Source organism: Littorina saxatilis, linkage group LG12 (assembly GCF_037325665.1).
Source record: "Littorina saxatilis isolate snail1 linkage group LG12, US_GU_Lsax_2.0, whole genome shotgun sequence".
Classification (NCBI taxonomy): domain Eukaryota; kingdom Metazoa; phylum Mollusca; class Gastropoda; order Littorinimorpha; family Littorinidae; genus Littorina; species Littorina saxatilis.
In genome coordinates, this window is record NC_090256.1 from 78,760,592 (window position 1) to 78,776,848 (window position 16,257).

At 42.3% G+C, this 16,257-nt stretch overlaps 1 protein-coding gene across 1 annotated transcript in view; it reads right to left on the reverse strand.

Moving 5' to 3' along the window:
* LOC138982857 (G-protein coupled receptor dmsr-1-like) overlaps positions 1-16,257 on the reverse strand; it is a 67,252-nt gene that overhangs the window by 40,407 nt on the left and 10,588 nt on the right. Inside the window, exon 2 of the mRNA XM_070356226.1 lies at positions 2,672-3,823. Coding sequence (XP_070212327.1) covers positions 2,672-3,466 — 795 coding nt within the window. The 5' untranslated portion in view covers positions 3,467-3,823. The remainder of the gene's footprint in view (positions 1-2,671; positions 3,824-16,257) is intronic.

Below are 16,257 nucleotides of genomic sequence, written 5' to 3' on the forward strand. Positions count from 1 at the left end.
CAGTTTTAAACGATGGAACTTTCCTGTCTAGAGGTCTGCGCCGGTGATATGGGTTATTAGTTGATATCAATGGTGGCAATATCGCTAATATTTGTTTGGCACCTTGCGGTGAACGATCTTGTGAAATAATATCAATTTATGACGTTTTCGCCTCTCTAGTAATGAAATAAAGCCTGACTCATCGTACAATTTTTGATGGCTTGTACCGCGGACTGCTCCAACAATTGTTCGAATTGCATCTAAGTGAATACTTTCGAGCTCGGTGGCTAACTCCTTTGGGCAGTTGTCCCAGAGAACATCAGCATAATCAAAATGTGGCAATATGAAGGATTTATACATTGTTTCTAAAGCTTTTCTGCCTAGTCTATATTTATAAGATCGTAAGCAAGCTACTAACGTACGGCATTTTGCTATAACAGATTTAATATGTAACTCCCACTTACCGTTATTCTGAATAATAATACCAAGATGTTTATGACTTTCAGTTTCTTGTAAAATTGTGCCACCGAAGTTTAAAGGGATGTAATCTGGATTCCTTTTCCTGCTTATATTCAGAAGTTTTGTTTTACTTTGATTAAATTTAACTTTCCACTGACTAGCCCACTGGTCGATTTTTTCAAGATCTGAGTTAAAAATATCTGTTCGCATCTGAGAATTTTCCAGGCTTAAATACATACTTGTATCGTCGGCAAACAGTTTAATAATGGATTCAACGTTATCAACTATGTCGTTAATGTAAACCAGAAAAAGGAGAGGTCCTAGAATAGAGCCTTGTGGAACGCCTGTTTGCACAGGTAAGTAGCTAGACATACTTCCTTTAAGCACCACTGCTTGTGTTCGATCAGTTAAATAGTTTTGCAACCAATTAAACATCTGACCTCGAATCCCTAGTGCAAATAACTTTCTCAGAAGACCTTTGTGCCAGACTCTGTCAAATGCTTTGGAAATGTCGAAAAAGATTGCCTGGACAGTAATGCTGTCGTCGAGTGACTTGCAAAAGTCGTTATATAGGCATGTTAACTGGTACACAGTGGAGTCACCGGGAATAAAACCAGACTGGGAAGGTGTGATTATGTTATTCGATACAAAATAATCAAACACATGTTTCTGAACACATTTTTCAAGAACTTTACCTACGCAGCTTAGGAGTGAGATGGGACGATAATTTGAACAGTCTCCTTTATCCCCCTTTTTATATATCGGTGTTATGTGTGCTGTTTTCCATATGCTTGGAAATACACCCTCATTTAATGATCTTGTAAATAAAATAGATAGAGGTTCTGCTATTATAGGTAAACTTGCAATAAGAATCTTATTATGAATTTTATTAGGCCCGACAGCTTTAGATGTATCAAGACTTTCTATTACACTTTTCACTTCTTCGGAAGTCACGACCATATCGTCGACAAAAAACTCAGCATTATCTATATCGGGAACATTATCATCTGTGTCGTTTATTTCTGATTGTTTAACAAAAGACATATTAAATAATTCAGCCTTTTCCTGGTCTTCAAAATAGGTTTTACAATCAACTGTTAGTGGCGGGATTTCGTTTTGGTCAGAGCCTTTCTTTGCCATAAACCTGTTAACTAACTTCCACCACTGCTTCTGACCAAATTTCTTTGGATCAGATACGGACCGGTCAAGTTCCTCTAAATATTGTTTCTTTCGCGTTCGAATAGCATCTGTGTATTGGTTCCTTATCTTACGAAAGAGTTCCCAAGCTTGTGGTGTGTCTACATGCACAGCAATAGTATGAATAAATCTTTTTCGGTCTTTTAATTTCAAAATATATGATGTGATCCAGGGTGTGTCTCCCTCCCGAATGGTGACTTCCTTGACAGGCAAGCAGGTTTTCACGATCGAATACAACTGCTCCGAAAAGAGAGAAGCTGCGGTATGAATATCTTCTAAAGTCACTATGTTTGACCAATCAATTTTCTGTAACTCAACTATTAACTTTTGACCGTCTAGTTTGCTATAATCTAAAATCGTTCTTTTTGAGTGTGATCTTTTCTTCAAATGATGCTTTAAATAAACGACTGGTACGGAGTGATCACTACAAATGGGAGGAATAACTTCTACTTTATCAACAATGTCAGTGCTTGGGGTAATAATCAGGTCGATACAGGTGGACGTATCTTCAGTTATCCGTGTGGGACTTGTAACTAGTTGCTTTAAGCTATTCAGATACAAAATGTCTGTGAGTTGCTTTGGTGGGTTGTCATTAAAATCGGAATTAAAATCACCAAGAATTATGAATTTGTGAGGGGTGGCCATAACTTGTTTAATAGAAGAATCGATCAGTTGCCAATAAGCAACAGGGGCACTAGGAGGCCGGTAAAACGAGCCTATCAATATAGTTTCTTGATTCAATTTGGTTTCGATCCATGTGGCTTCAAGGTTAGGAATCAAAAGATCTGTTCTCTCTTTACAGCATAAGTAATCTTTAACATATATTGCCACACCACCGTGTGCTCCGTCTGGTCTGTCTCTTCGCACAAGTGGATGGAAACCATTAATATTAAATTGGTCTTGCATCTTACCAGCAGGTAACCAAGTCTCAGATAATGCGCTTTCACTGGGTCTGTCACCACTTAGACAAACAAACCAAAACAATGTGCTCAAGAGAGAGTGAGTGAGTGAGTGGATAGAGAGAGAGGTTACTAACCTTGAAGGTGATATCGGCGGCCAGTGAGTTCTCCCACTGTGTAGGGTTGTAGATGACGTGGGGCTCAGTGACGTTGTCCGTGACGTTGTTCGACGTCCCCAAGGCGCTGACGTAACCACTGTCCCGCTCCACCTGCGCCCTGATACGGTTGCTGATGTAGTTGGGCACGCATATGACCACGGTGAGGGCGTACACCACGAAGATGGTCATCTTGGCGCGGCGCAGGCTGCAGAAGACGCTGCCCCTGGTGGGCATGCAGATGTAGATGTAGCGGAAGATGGCCAGAGCGATGGTCAGCCAGATGGCCACAGTGTGGCAGACGATGCTGAAGCTGGCGTGGAACATGAGGAAAATGATCCAGCCGAAGCTGCGCGTCTGGAACATGCCCAGGTCGGGCTCGCGCATGATGTAGAAGTGGATGGCGAAGGGGAGATAGGACATCATGGTGAGCAGGTCGGCCACCGCCAGCCACATGAGGATGGTGTTGGTGGACGTGATCATGTTCTTGCGGGTCAGCACGATGATGTTGGCCGTGTTGGACATGAGGCCGAAGAGGCAGACGGCGATGCTGACGTAGCCGTGCATGGAGTAGTAGCTGGCGGAGAAGGTGGACAGGCCGCCGTACGTGTCGCCGGAGATAACCCCCGGGATGCTGGACAAGCCCCCACAGTCACCACCACCACCGCCACCACCACCTCCGCCCCCACCGCCCGTTGTGTTGGTCACAATCTGCGTCACATTCTCCGTCACTACTTGCGTCACGCCCACCCAGTTCGGGCTGCTCGTCTCCATCATGCTGCTTTGGGGAAAACCTTAGCTTACTGCGACCCTGCTGTCCTTACCCAAGCGTACAACTTTACATTTTCTTCAGCTTCGGCAGTTAACCTCCCAGAGACACACACAAGCCGGTGTCATTGCCGTCTATTAAAGGCGAGGTGAAAACCAGGACAAAAAAACTCGGGCAACTCTTTCAATTTCATTCACGATGAGAAAAATCTATCCTTGTTTCAATTACCCAACAAATTCAACACTTGATCGAGCACACCTCGTTATTGCTCGGGGAAAATAAAGACAATTGAAGATGCCGGTCGCTGACAAGAGTGCTTCATCAGAGGACTGTTTTTTCCTGATTGCTGGCTTTGTGGTCGTTACCTGAAACACGTAAAAGCCATTGTTAGTTGCATGCAAAAGGGGAGAGATAATCAATGGAGTATCCAAATACCTACATGCCGGTGTAACACGAGAAAATTACTCCCACGAGATTTTTACTCCGGAGTAAAAATTTCGTACGAAAATGTTACTCTCTTTACCAAAAAAGCACTCCCCCATTACACGAGAAAATTACTCCCCACGACAGGTGAGTTCCGAGTAAACATTTCGTACACAAATGTTACTCCCCTGACGAATAAAAAAACGAATAAATTACTTCACCCTAACAGAGCAATTTAACTTCCCATGCCAGGTGTACGGAATGTATACTCCCTTGTCCCCTGTTAGTCTTGGTGGTGGAAGGGGTGGAGGGAGGGTAGCGCGACATTCATTTGTACGAGATCACATTATTGGCATTATCCCTTCGCCCGCATCCCATTTTCGCGCACGAGATTTTTTACTGGAAGCACAAAAAATGGGGAGTAAAAACTTCGTGGAGGGAGTAATTTTTTCGTGCCTTGGGGAGTTCTTTTCTCGTACGAAAAATTTACTCGGAGTAAGAATTTCGTACGAAATTTTTACTCCGGAGTGAATTTCTCGTGGAGTAAAAATGTTGTGTTACACCGGCAATGCAGATGGTGGGTAGCCAAACACCAAGCACAGTGTCACAGTATCTTCAGTGTTTTTTAACATCACACGCACCCCCACACACACACACACACACACTCACACGTACCCTTCTTTGCCAATATGCTGTTTCTAATTAAGTCATTACATAAGTAATCCAGATTTGACTCATACTCGTAGTCGTTTTGACTGTTATGCATCGACACAATCTATTCTCTGACACATCAAAACAACCTATTCACTGGTTTAAACAGTATTTTATTCATAAACACACACATGATAATATACCAACAAGTTTACAAAGGAGCACAAATTTAAAACTTATAATAAGTGCTCACATAATCATGCCTGTTATTTCACTGAATTATTTCTATTTGGTTGCTTACATTTATGTGACATGGCCATACGTACACAAGGGGCATATTGGAATGTAAAACAAAAAGACTTTTAAAGGCACAGTGCAGCTCACAGCCTTCGTTTTGCGTTTTTGTTGCAGCTGAGTGCATTTACAGTTCAAAAATCCTACTATGGTAGTAAAACAAACCCAAACCTACCCAACGACGACATATGTGAAGCTCGACAGTTTCTTGTTCACGCGAGTGCATAATCTTTCTTTCTTTATTTGGTGTTTAACGTCGTTTTCAACCATTCAAGGTTATATCGCGACGGCGCGAGTGCATAAATTAACCTAGTTATTACGTGGTGTTTGGTCGGAGTTCGATTCAACTGAGTGATTCCGGCCTCCATTTTGTTTTACACAAACTCATGATGATGTCAGACATAGTTTACTAGTGACGTGTCTTTTTGTGCATGATGTGGTGATCTACCTGATCTAAATTTAGATCCAAAAATAGGTCAAGACCAGCCGGGTCCGAGTACGAAATTAATTCGTAAAAACATCGCAGTTCTTGACTCTTTGGGTGCAAGTCAATGAAACTTGGTAGTTCTTCTAACGGATAGCTGCCTGAGGTATGACTAAAAGCCCCAGGGGCTCCGTGCACCTGGATTTGACAAGTTCAGTACCTTTAAGTTCATGAGCTAGAGCAATGGACCCTCAGTAAGAAATAAAAAAAAATCCTTTTATTTTTCTAATTTTAATTTCTTTCTTTCTTTATTTGGTGTTAAACGTCGTTTTCAACCGTTCAAGGTTATATCGCGACGGGGAAAGGGATAGAGCCACTTGTTAATTGTTTCTTGTTCACAAAAGCACTAATCAAAAAATTGCTCCAGGGGCTTGCAACGTAGTACAATATATGACCTTACTGGGAGAATGGAAGTTTCCAGTACAAAGGACTTAACATTTCTTACATACTGCTTGACTAAAATCTTTACAAACATTGACTATATTCTATACAAGAAACACTTAACAAGGGTAAAAGAAGAAACAGAATCCGTTAGTCGCCTCTTACGACATGCTGGGGAGCATCGGGTAAATTTTTCCCCCTAACCCGCTGGGGGTTTCTAATTTTAATAATAATAATAATAATAATAATAATAATAATAATAATAATAATAATAATAATAATAATAATAATAATAATAATAATAATAATAATAATAATAAATGAGCATTTATACAGCGCAACATCATAACTTTACAATTATGCTCTTTGCGCTTGACACATTTAAAATTAAAACACAGTTATACAAGCATTTACATCTACATTCATAGTCAGCAACGCTTAATTAAAAGCATACACCATCAAACATACATTACAAAAGATTCTTCCACTAACTAAGTAATAAAAACATGAATGAAATAGGTAGTGAAAACAAGGAAATACCAGCTGAATACCCTTAATCAAACAGAACATATGTTACCAACAATACTGAAAACAGCCCTAGATTTTTATATACATTATCACATTATCACTAAAACAACAAACACACTACATGTAGCCTACTGATGGACTGAGAAAACAAAATCAGGGGTTGTATTTCTTGAAGAGGTGCGTGTTAAGTGCTCGTTTGAATGCTTGGGGTGACTGAGAGTGGCGGATGTGAAAGGGGAGAGAATTCCATTGTGTGGGTGCGCAGAAAGTAAAAGTGCGTTGTCCGTATGTTTTGGTTTTGGTGTGTGGAATGGTGAGGATGCGACAGTCAGAAGAGGCACGGAGTTGTCTTGCTGGAGAATAGACGGTGAGGAGTTCAGAGAAGTAAGCAGGAGACGAGCCAGAAAAGAAGTTAAAGCAGAGGGTGGACTGTTTGTAGTCAATGCGGGCTTGAATAGGTAACCAGTGCAGTGTGTGAAGAAGTGGTGTTGCGTGATCTCGTTTTCGTGCTTTCAGAATGAGGCGTGTTGCCGAGTTTTGGACTTTTTGTAGTTTATGCAGGAGGTACAGAGGACAGCCAGAGAGAAGAGAGTTGCAGTGGTCAAGTTTAGAAAGAACAAAGGCACAGACTAGTTGTTTGAGAGGAGAGTGTGTGGCGAATGGTGCTGATCTTACGAAGCTCAAAATAAGCTGCTCTACAGACTAAAGATATATGTTTGTTAAGGGTCATGTCAGATGAAAGGGTCAATCCAAGGTTTCTAGCTGATGGTGAGAAAAGAATGTCGGTGTTGCCTATTTGAACAGAAACAGGTTGGGGAGAGGGAAATGTAGTGTTCTTCTTTTTGCACAGTAAGACTTCAGTCTTATCATCATTCAGCTTAAGTTTGTTATCGACCATCCAAGATTTAACATCAGTGATGCATGTCTGAATGGTCTGGATGGCGGAATGTGTCTCTGCAGGGGGACTGGGTTTATACAGCTGGGTGTCATCAGCAAAAGACTGATTTAAAACAGAATGTCAAGCTTCTAAAAGCAAGTGCCTAGCACCCAGTGGCAATTCAACCTAGGCCTATAGGACGTACAGATTGCCAGCAACAGTACGAAGGGCTGCAGACTTGCAACCCCCCAAAACATATTTATTAAGAAAAAAACTGTATACATTTTGCAATTTCTCAAGAAAATGGTTGGATATATGACTGAGAGGGTGGGGGGGGGGGATCCTGAGCTCCGGAAGCCCCCCCCCCCTTATCCAGCAAATATACTTTTTTTTAAGGAAAGACCCCAAATCCCCCTTTCAAAGGCTACATTCCAACGCCTGACAAGCATGTGTACCCCTGCCTCATTTTGGAAGGCTCTCTCTCACACAGTCCAGCCCTGAACATTAGTTTGGTATTTAGATAACGTTGACTCTGTACAGATTACATAGATCTCAAAACGTACAAATCAGGAAATGTTCACTTGCCGACATTTTGTGTGTGTAGCTCTTAACAGTAACTCAAAAGTGGGTTGTGGAATATACGTCCCTTCCCTAAACGCTGTCATTCTAAATAAGCAATGAGGTTACTTTCTTAACTAAAAGAAATGTGCTCCATACCACTGTGAACCAAATGGGCTTGTGAGGCTCCAAACCGCCCAAATCACGAACATAATGGAAAATCAGCTACTTCGTTTATCAATAAAATGAAAAATCTGTGTCTGTTTGTTTAGATGGCTTCCTCAATTGTGCTACTCTCTTCTCAAACCTGTGACAATCAGAACTATGGAAACCGCCTTTATCAAGTCGCCTTTCAGGCCCCTTCATGATTCGCCAACATCAATATCTACGAATCAAACGATTTGGCGTATTATACTTGTTCTCTTCAAACTTGGGGCCCTATCATAATATATCGCTACGCTAAAAGCATGATAGCAATCAATAATAATGTTCAATATTCAGCTCATGTTCAATGTTCTCTCTCTATTGATTAGATATCTATCTGAAATGTCGATTTTAAAAGAGGATATAGTTACAATTTATTTGTATACGAAAACAATCATTGGAGCAATCTTTTGTATACAGAACTGACAAGGTCATTCAAACCGCATAGTAATACCCAGCATTCCAACTCTATCTGGTTTGGGTTCATATCGAATGCGGTTGGTGTTGGAAAAGTTGACATTTAAATGCGAATGTTATGTTTTCACTAGGATTGCTTAAAATAAGCACTATGCTTGTCATGATACAAATTGAATAAAATCGTGTTTAAACCAAATGCGAAAAAACGAAGTCATTGGAGTATTGCTGGTGCACGGAACTGAGAAAGCAAAACACAAGGCATAGCCATAATCAACACCAGGGATCAAAGCATCGGTGAATGACTGGTTTTCCCGTTCGTTGATCGCCCTGTCACACACACGCCGTGATAAATCCATCGACCGAAAACACGCTGCGGTATTTCACCGGAAATGTTACGCCAGAAAACTGAGCCCGACAAAGCCACTGACGTCACGGCAACTGTTGAAGTCAGCCTAGGGCGCCATTGTCGCGGGTGTGAAACCGTTGTTCATCAGATCCCTGCTGGCGGCAGGACCCCAATTGTCTTACACGCATGGCCTCTAACTGTTGCAGGGTCTCAGGTGTGGGAAAGCCTCTGAGCTATTGACCAGCCTTAAAGGCACATGCCTGCCCTTGAGAAGTCTGATATTGACCAGCCTTAAAGGCACATGCCTGCCCTTGAGAAGTCTGATATTGACCAGCCTTAAAGGCACATGCCTTCCCTTGGGAAGTCTGATATTGACCAGCCTTAAAGGCACATGCCTGCCCTTGGGAAGTCTGATATTGACCAGCCTTAAAGGCACATGCCTTCCCTTGGGAAGTCTGATATTGATCACAGCGGTCCTTCATTGACCCCCGAAGTCTATTTACCGAAAACTCAGTGCTAAAGCTTCGTGAAGTATACTTCGCGTAGTCGACTTCGCCCAGTTAAGGACAAGCTTTAGGCGAATTCGACTTCACGAAGTCCTCTTCACGAAGCTCGCTGCACGTTGCTTTCGAACTAAATTTTCGGTTAACAGGCTTTGCAAAATATTGGCAAAGTCAAGCTCGGGCTCAATTAAGGACATTCCTAAACTGTTCGACTCACCATCTCAGATGTGTCCAGGCTCTTACATTCGATAAGGCCATCCCACCACTTGAACACATACCACCACTTGAACACATACCACCACTTGAACACATACCACCACTTGAACACATACCCAAAATCAACATCCCGAGTGCTTCCTGTGATGAGTTGGCATGTTTTAATGAAATAATATTCGTTAAAAAAAAACAAAAAAAACACTAGTGGCTATTACAGCAAGAATTCAGGGCGGCGGGGGGTGGGGGGGGGATTCTCACTGTGGACAGAGCGCATCCAGTCAGCTGATTGTTGGTATGTGTCCCAGTGAAGGAATGATCTTATCTCAGGGAAAAGTCTGCCCCGATCAGTGAGGGTGAGTCAAAGTGCTGATTCGGGAAGGAGTGAGCCTAGCCTTTAATTGTAGCTCTGAGAGAACAACTACTGGTCAATTTACTTGTGGAAGGAGAGAGCCTTTAATTACAGCTCTTAGAGAACAACTACTGGTCAATTTACTTGTGGAAGGAGAGAGCCTTTAATTGTAGCTCTGACAGAACAACTACTGGTCAATTTACTGGTGGAAGGAGAGAGCCTTTAATTGTAGCTCTGACAGAACAACTACTGGTCAATTTACTGGTGGAAGGAGTGAGCCTTTAATTGTAGCTCTGAGAGAACAACTACTGGTCAATTTACTGGTGGAAGGAGTGAGCCTTTAATTATAGCTCTGAGAGAACAACTACTGGTCAATTTACTGGTGGAAGGAGAGAGCCTTTAATTGTAGCTCTGAGAGAACAACTACTGGTCAATTTACTGGTGGAAGGAGTGAGCCTTTAATTGTAGCTCTGAGAGAACAACTACTGGTCAATTTACTGGTGGAAGGAGTGAGCCTTTAATTGTAGCTCTGAGAGAACAACTACTGGTCAATTTACTGGTTGAAGGAGTGAGCCTTTAATTGTAGCTCTGAGAGAACAACTACTGGTCAATTTACTGGTGGAAGGAGTGAGCCTTTAATTGTAGCTCTGAGAGAACAACTACTGGTCAATTTACTGGTGGAAGGAGTGAGCCTTTAATTGTAGCTCTGAGAGAACAACTACTGGTCAATTTACTGGTGGAAGGAGTGAGCCTTTAATTGTAGCTCTGAGAGAACAACTACTGGTCAATTTACTGGTGGAAGGAGTGAGCCTTTAATTGTAGCTCTGAGAGAACAACTACTGGTCAATTTACTGGTGGAAGGAGTGAGCCTTTAATTGTAGCTCTGAGAGAACATCTACTGGTCAATTTACTGGTGGAAGGAGTGAGCCTTTAATTGTAGCTCTGAGAGAACAACTACTGGTCAATTTACTGGTGGAAGGAGTGAGCCTTTAATTGTAGTTCTGAGAGAACAACTACTGGTCAATTTACTGGTGGAAGGAGTGAGCCTTTAATTGTAGCTCTGAGAGAACAACTACTGGTCAATTTACTGGTGGAAGGAGTGAGCCTTTAATTGTAGCTCTGAGAGAACAACTACTGGTCAATTTACTGGTGGAAGGAGAGAGCCTTTAATTATAGCTCTCGAGAGAACAACTACTGGTCAATTTACTGGTGGAAGGAGAGAGCCTTTAATTATAGCTCTGAGAGAACAACTACTGGTCAATTTACTGGTGGAAGGAGTGAGCCTTTAATTATAGCTCTGAGAGAACAACTACTGGTCAATTTACTGGTGGAAGAAGAGAGTTTTGGTACAAAGCAGCAATAGAAAGTGGACAGAGCAAGGACAACTAATTTAGTATCAACAACTACTAATTGTTCGTTACGTCCACAAAGGCCTCCGAACCTATCCGGGACATTAGGCCAACAACAAAATCAATGTTTCGGATTCCCCGACCGACCCTATTTTGTCTTCCTGCCCCTAAAACTTTTTTTTATCCTCCAAACAAAAACTAATTGAAAATTACAAAACTCGATTTTGGAGACTTTACACGGAAAGTTACTCTTCTCGGACGTCCAGGGGACACAGCTCCTTCGATTTCCGAACAATAGCACGCGACATGCGCCTGTGTAAATAAAAAAATAAAAAAAATAATCGACCCTAATTATTTAGGATCGGAAGCGAACGTTTTATTTTGTTTACCTTAACTATAGTGATGCACTAAACAGAATCACAAATTAGACGCGATCGACAATACTTTCAGAATCGAGAAAAAAGCATTGCCATAAATTATACATGATAATTATAGTCCTAAATTAACATTACGGTAAAAATGCAGCTTAGGGAGCGGGGTTGGGGGGGGGGGTGTAATGAAATACGCGTTCACTCTTTTCGGTATTGTTTGTCGTTTCAAATGTTTTTATTGCGTGGGCTGCAATCGCTGACAACGTTTAGGGTGTGTTGGAGGTAATGGTGTTGGGGGGGGGGGGGGGGAGGGGGGGGGGCAGATATATCGATATAACGAAATCAACCTTTTGAGCTTGTTAAACAACATTTGTACAGAAATGTGTTATCCGTTCGCGCCTCTCTTCCCACCCCCAAAAGAAACTCCCCCGAGACTGCCTGATTGAACCAAAAATGATACCCAAATACAAAACACACACGTCGAGATATAGATTTTTTGACTTCCAGTGTAACAGACAACTGACAGCTTCTGCCATCACGGAGATGTCTAGATGCCAACAACAATCATTCGTGTTATTCTGCTGTACAAAGTTTGGGGAAACACGGAGAATATTACCTACTATAGTGGCAAAAGGAAAAGTGTCGGGTTGAGATGAAAGTAGATGACAGCTCCAGATAATTATGCAGATACAAGGAAAGGCGGAGAGGGGGCAATTTTGTGTGTGGACATTTACCGCGATGGCTTCACACAACAGTCATGGTTTTATCTCATGACTGTGTTACCGCAGTGTTTAATTCTAATAAGCTTTTGGTTGGATAAAAACAAAACAACAATTGTTGGTTAATGGAAAGTTTCATTTTGAACAAAACAAGAAATTCACAAGTGATTCGGGTTGGTTGGTTTGTGTGTTGCTCGGCCTATAGATACTAAGCAGCTTCTGCGACGGGCGCTGTGGCGTGGTGGTAAGACGTCGGCATCCTAATCGGGAGGTCATGAGTTCGAATCCTGGTCACTGCCGCCTGGTGGGTTAAGAGTGGAGATTTTTCCGATCTCCCAGGTTAACTTATGTGCAGACCTGCTAGTGACTTAACCCCCTTCGTGTGTACACGCAAGCACAAGACCAAGTGCGCACGGAAAAGATCCTGTAATCCATGTCGGAGTTCGGTGGGTTATGGAAACACGAAAATACCCAGCATGCCTACTCAACGAAAGCGAAGTGAGCTGACTATGCTCTCAGAGTAAAGTGTGGGGAACCCAAATGGGCAAACGAGCTCACACGTAACCAGACCATTCTGGAACGCTGAAGAAGAAGAACAAAGCAGTTTGTTTGTTTGTTTGTTTGTTCGTTCATGGGCTGAAACTCCCACGGCTTTTACGTGTATGCCCGTTTTTACCCCGCCATTTAGGCAGCCATACGCCGCTTTCGGAGGAAGCATGCTGGGTATTTTCGTGTTTCTATAACCCACCGAACTCTGACATGGATTACAGGATCTTTTTCGTGCGCACTTGGTCTTGTGCTTGCGTGTACACACGGGGGTGTTCGGACACCGAGGAGAGTCGGCACACAAAGTTGACTCTGAGAAATAAATCTCTCGCCGAACGTGGGGACGAACTCACGCTGACAGCGGCTAACTGGATACAAATCCAGCGCGCTACCGACTGAGCTACATCCCCCGCCCGGAACTAAGCAGTGATGTGTCTTCTCTCAAAACGCGTCTAGCTGGTATTGCACACACACCCACGCACACAACGATACCTGACAACCACCCCCCCACCCCCCCCACCCCCCCCCCCCCCCTTCCTTTGATGGGATCAGTGAACAGCGGCGCGTCTGATCAGTGTCTTCCCTTTTAACTCAATGACGGTTTTCCTTTCCTGTTACTCCTCCTTCTCGCGTAAACAATCATCCACTTTGTTTTCTTGCTCGGTTTACATAGTGCTGTCCGTGTTTGAAATGTTTTTACATTTACGTCTGTCACAGTAAAATGAAGAAGGTTAATTTTTTAGCTCATATCTTTTTATATTTAGTCAAGTTTTGACTAAATATTTTAACATCGAGGGGGAATCGAAACGAGGGTCGTGGTGTATGTGCGTGTGTCTGTGTGTGTGTCTGTGTGTGTGTGTGTGTGTGTGTGTGTGTAGAGCGATTCAGACTAAACTACTGGACCGATCTTTATGAAATTTGACATGAGAGTTTCTGGGTATTTCGATTCGTTGATGACACAACCATTTGTCGAGGATAGCGTAGGCACCCGGTCTGCTCCCCGCCTAAAAAAGGCCAGTGCCGTTCCGTCTTCGAGGGACTGCGTGGGTTTCATTTCGGAGTTTTCCTTCTCCTAGACGAGTTTCCTTCCATGGATGATGAGCCTCCTCTACCCTCGTTTTGAATTCAGAGTGGTCTTCTCTTAGGATAGCTGCCTGCCAGGGTTGACGAGCCTATCCTGCCCGGCTATTTGACCCATAGCTGGAGGTTGGTTCGTGGGCACCTGGGCGTTTCCACACACCGGTGGGCCCGTATGCCGCACGTCTAGGGGCCAACCTCCTCCGAGTCCTTGTAGTCTAGCCTGGGGCCTTGCGGTACCCAGTTTACGCCTGTCGCCGCGATGGAGGCACTACATAGGGCTTGTTGTGGAGAGGTTATTGTACTGGCAGGAGAGACTGACGCATTCTGCTCTCTTTTCGCATTGTCTTAAAAAGGACAGACGGTGCTAGCCAGCGGTGAGGGCTGAAAGCGAGAAGTGACAAGCACAAGACACTTCGCCAACACACTAGACACGTCACACAACCGTTTGGCAGGCGTTTCTGGGTATGAAATCCCCGAACGTTTTTTTCATTTTTTTGATAAATGTCTTTCATGACGTCATATCCGGCTTTTCGTGAAAGTTGAGGCGGCACTGTCACGCCCTCATTTTTCAACCAAATTGGTTGAAATTTTGGTCAAGTAATCTTCGACGAGGCCCGGACTTCGGTATTGCATTTCAGCTTGGTGGCTTAAAAATTAATTAATGACTGTGGTCATTAAAAATCTGAAAATTGTAAAAAAAAATAAAAATTTATAAAACGATCCAAATTTACGTTCATCTTATTCTCCATCATTTTCTGATTCCAAAAACATATAAATATGTTATATTTGGATTAAAAACAAGCTCTGAAAATTAAATATATAAAAATTATTATCAAAATTAAATTGTCCAAATCAATTTAAAAACACTTTCATCTTATTCCTTGTCGGTTCCTGATTCCAAAAACATATAGATATGATATGTTTGGATTAAAAACACGCTCAGAAAGTTAAAACAAAGAGAGGTACAGAAAAGCGTGCTATCCTTCTTAGCGCAACTACTACCCCGCTCTTCTTGTCAATTTCACTGCCTTTGCCATGAGCGGTGGACTGACGATGCTACGAGTATACGGTCTTGCTGAAAAATGGCATTGCGTTCAGTTTCATTTTGTGAGTTCGACAGCTACTTGACTAAATGTGACCCTCCACCACGAAATGAGTCGCATGTCACCTCGCGCGGTTCTGAGCTAGGCTTAATATGAGTCCGGGGAGTGTCTGGTAACAGTGTGAGGGTCACCTTAGTTACAGGCTTATAACTCAATAGAGCATAAAAAAAACTCTTTAGGAAAATGTAAAAATATGAAAATCATGCAAAGGTGACATGCGACTCATTCCGTGGTGGAGGGTCACAAATATTGTATTTTCGCTTTACGCGACTTGTTTACATTTAGTCAAGTTTTGACTAAATGTTTTAACATAGAGGGGGAATCGAAACGAGGGTCGTGGTGTATGTGCGTGCGTGCGTGTGTGTGTGCGTGCGTGTGTGTGTGTGTGTGTGTGTGTGTAGAGCGATTCAGACTAAACTACTGGACCGATCTTTATGAAATTTGACATGAGAGTTCCTGGGTATGAAATCCCCGAACGTTTTTTTCATTTTTTTGATAAATGTCTTTGATGACGTCATATCCGGCTTTTCGTGAAAGTTGAGGCGGCACTGTCACGCCCTCATTTTTCAACCAAATTGGTTCAAATTTTGGTCAAGTATTCTTCGACGAAGCCCGGGGTTCGGTATTGCATTTCAGCTTGGTGGCTTAAAAATTAATTAATGACTTTGGTCATTAAAAATCGGAAAATTGTAAAAAAAAATAAAAATTTATAAAACGATCCAAATTTACGTTTATTTTATTCTCCATCATTTGCTGATTCCAAAAACATATAAATATGTTATATTCGGATTAAAAACAAGCTCTGAAAATTAAATATATAAAAATTATTATCAAAATTAAATTGTCGAAATCAATTTAAAAACACTTTCATCTTATTCCTTGTCGGTTCCTGATTCCAAAAACATATAGATATGATATGTTTGGATTAAAAACACGCTCAGAAAGTTAAAACAAAGAGAGGTACAGAAAAGCGTGCTATCCTTCTTAGCGCAACTACTATCCCGCTCTTCTTGTCAATTTCACTGCCTTTGCCATGAGCGGTGGACTGACGATGCTACGAGTATACGGTCTTGCTGAAAAATGGCAGCTACTTGACTAAATATTGTATTTTCGCCTTACGCGACTTGTTTCACTTGCCACTTCAAATCTTGTTGAGAAAAAAAAAATCTTGATCTTCTTAACAAAATCTCTCTGACAAAATTAAACAAAACTGTTGGGAGTGTGTGTGTGTGTGGTTGGGTGGGGGATTGAATGGAGTCAGAGCATTCTCCCAGTTGGACACACACCAAAACTAACAGTCCGGTAGCTTCCTGTCCAGATTGTGTGCGTTTTGCTGAAATAGTTTGTTTTGGGGGATTTTGGGGGGGTGGTCGTTGTGGGCAGGTGGTCATTATCGAGAG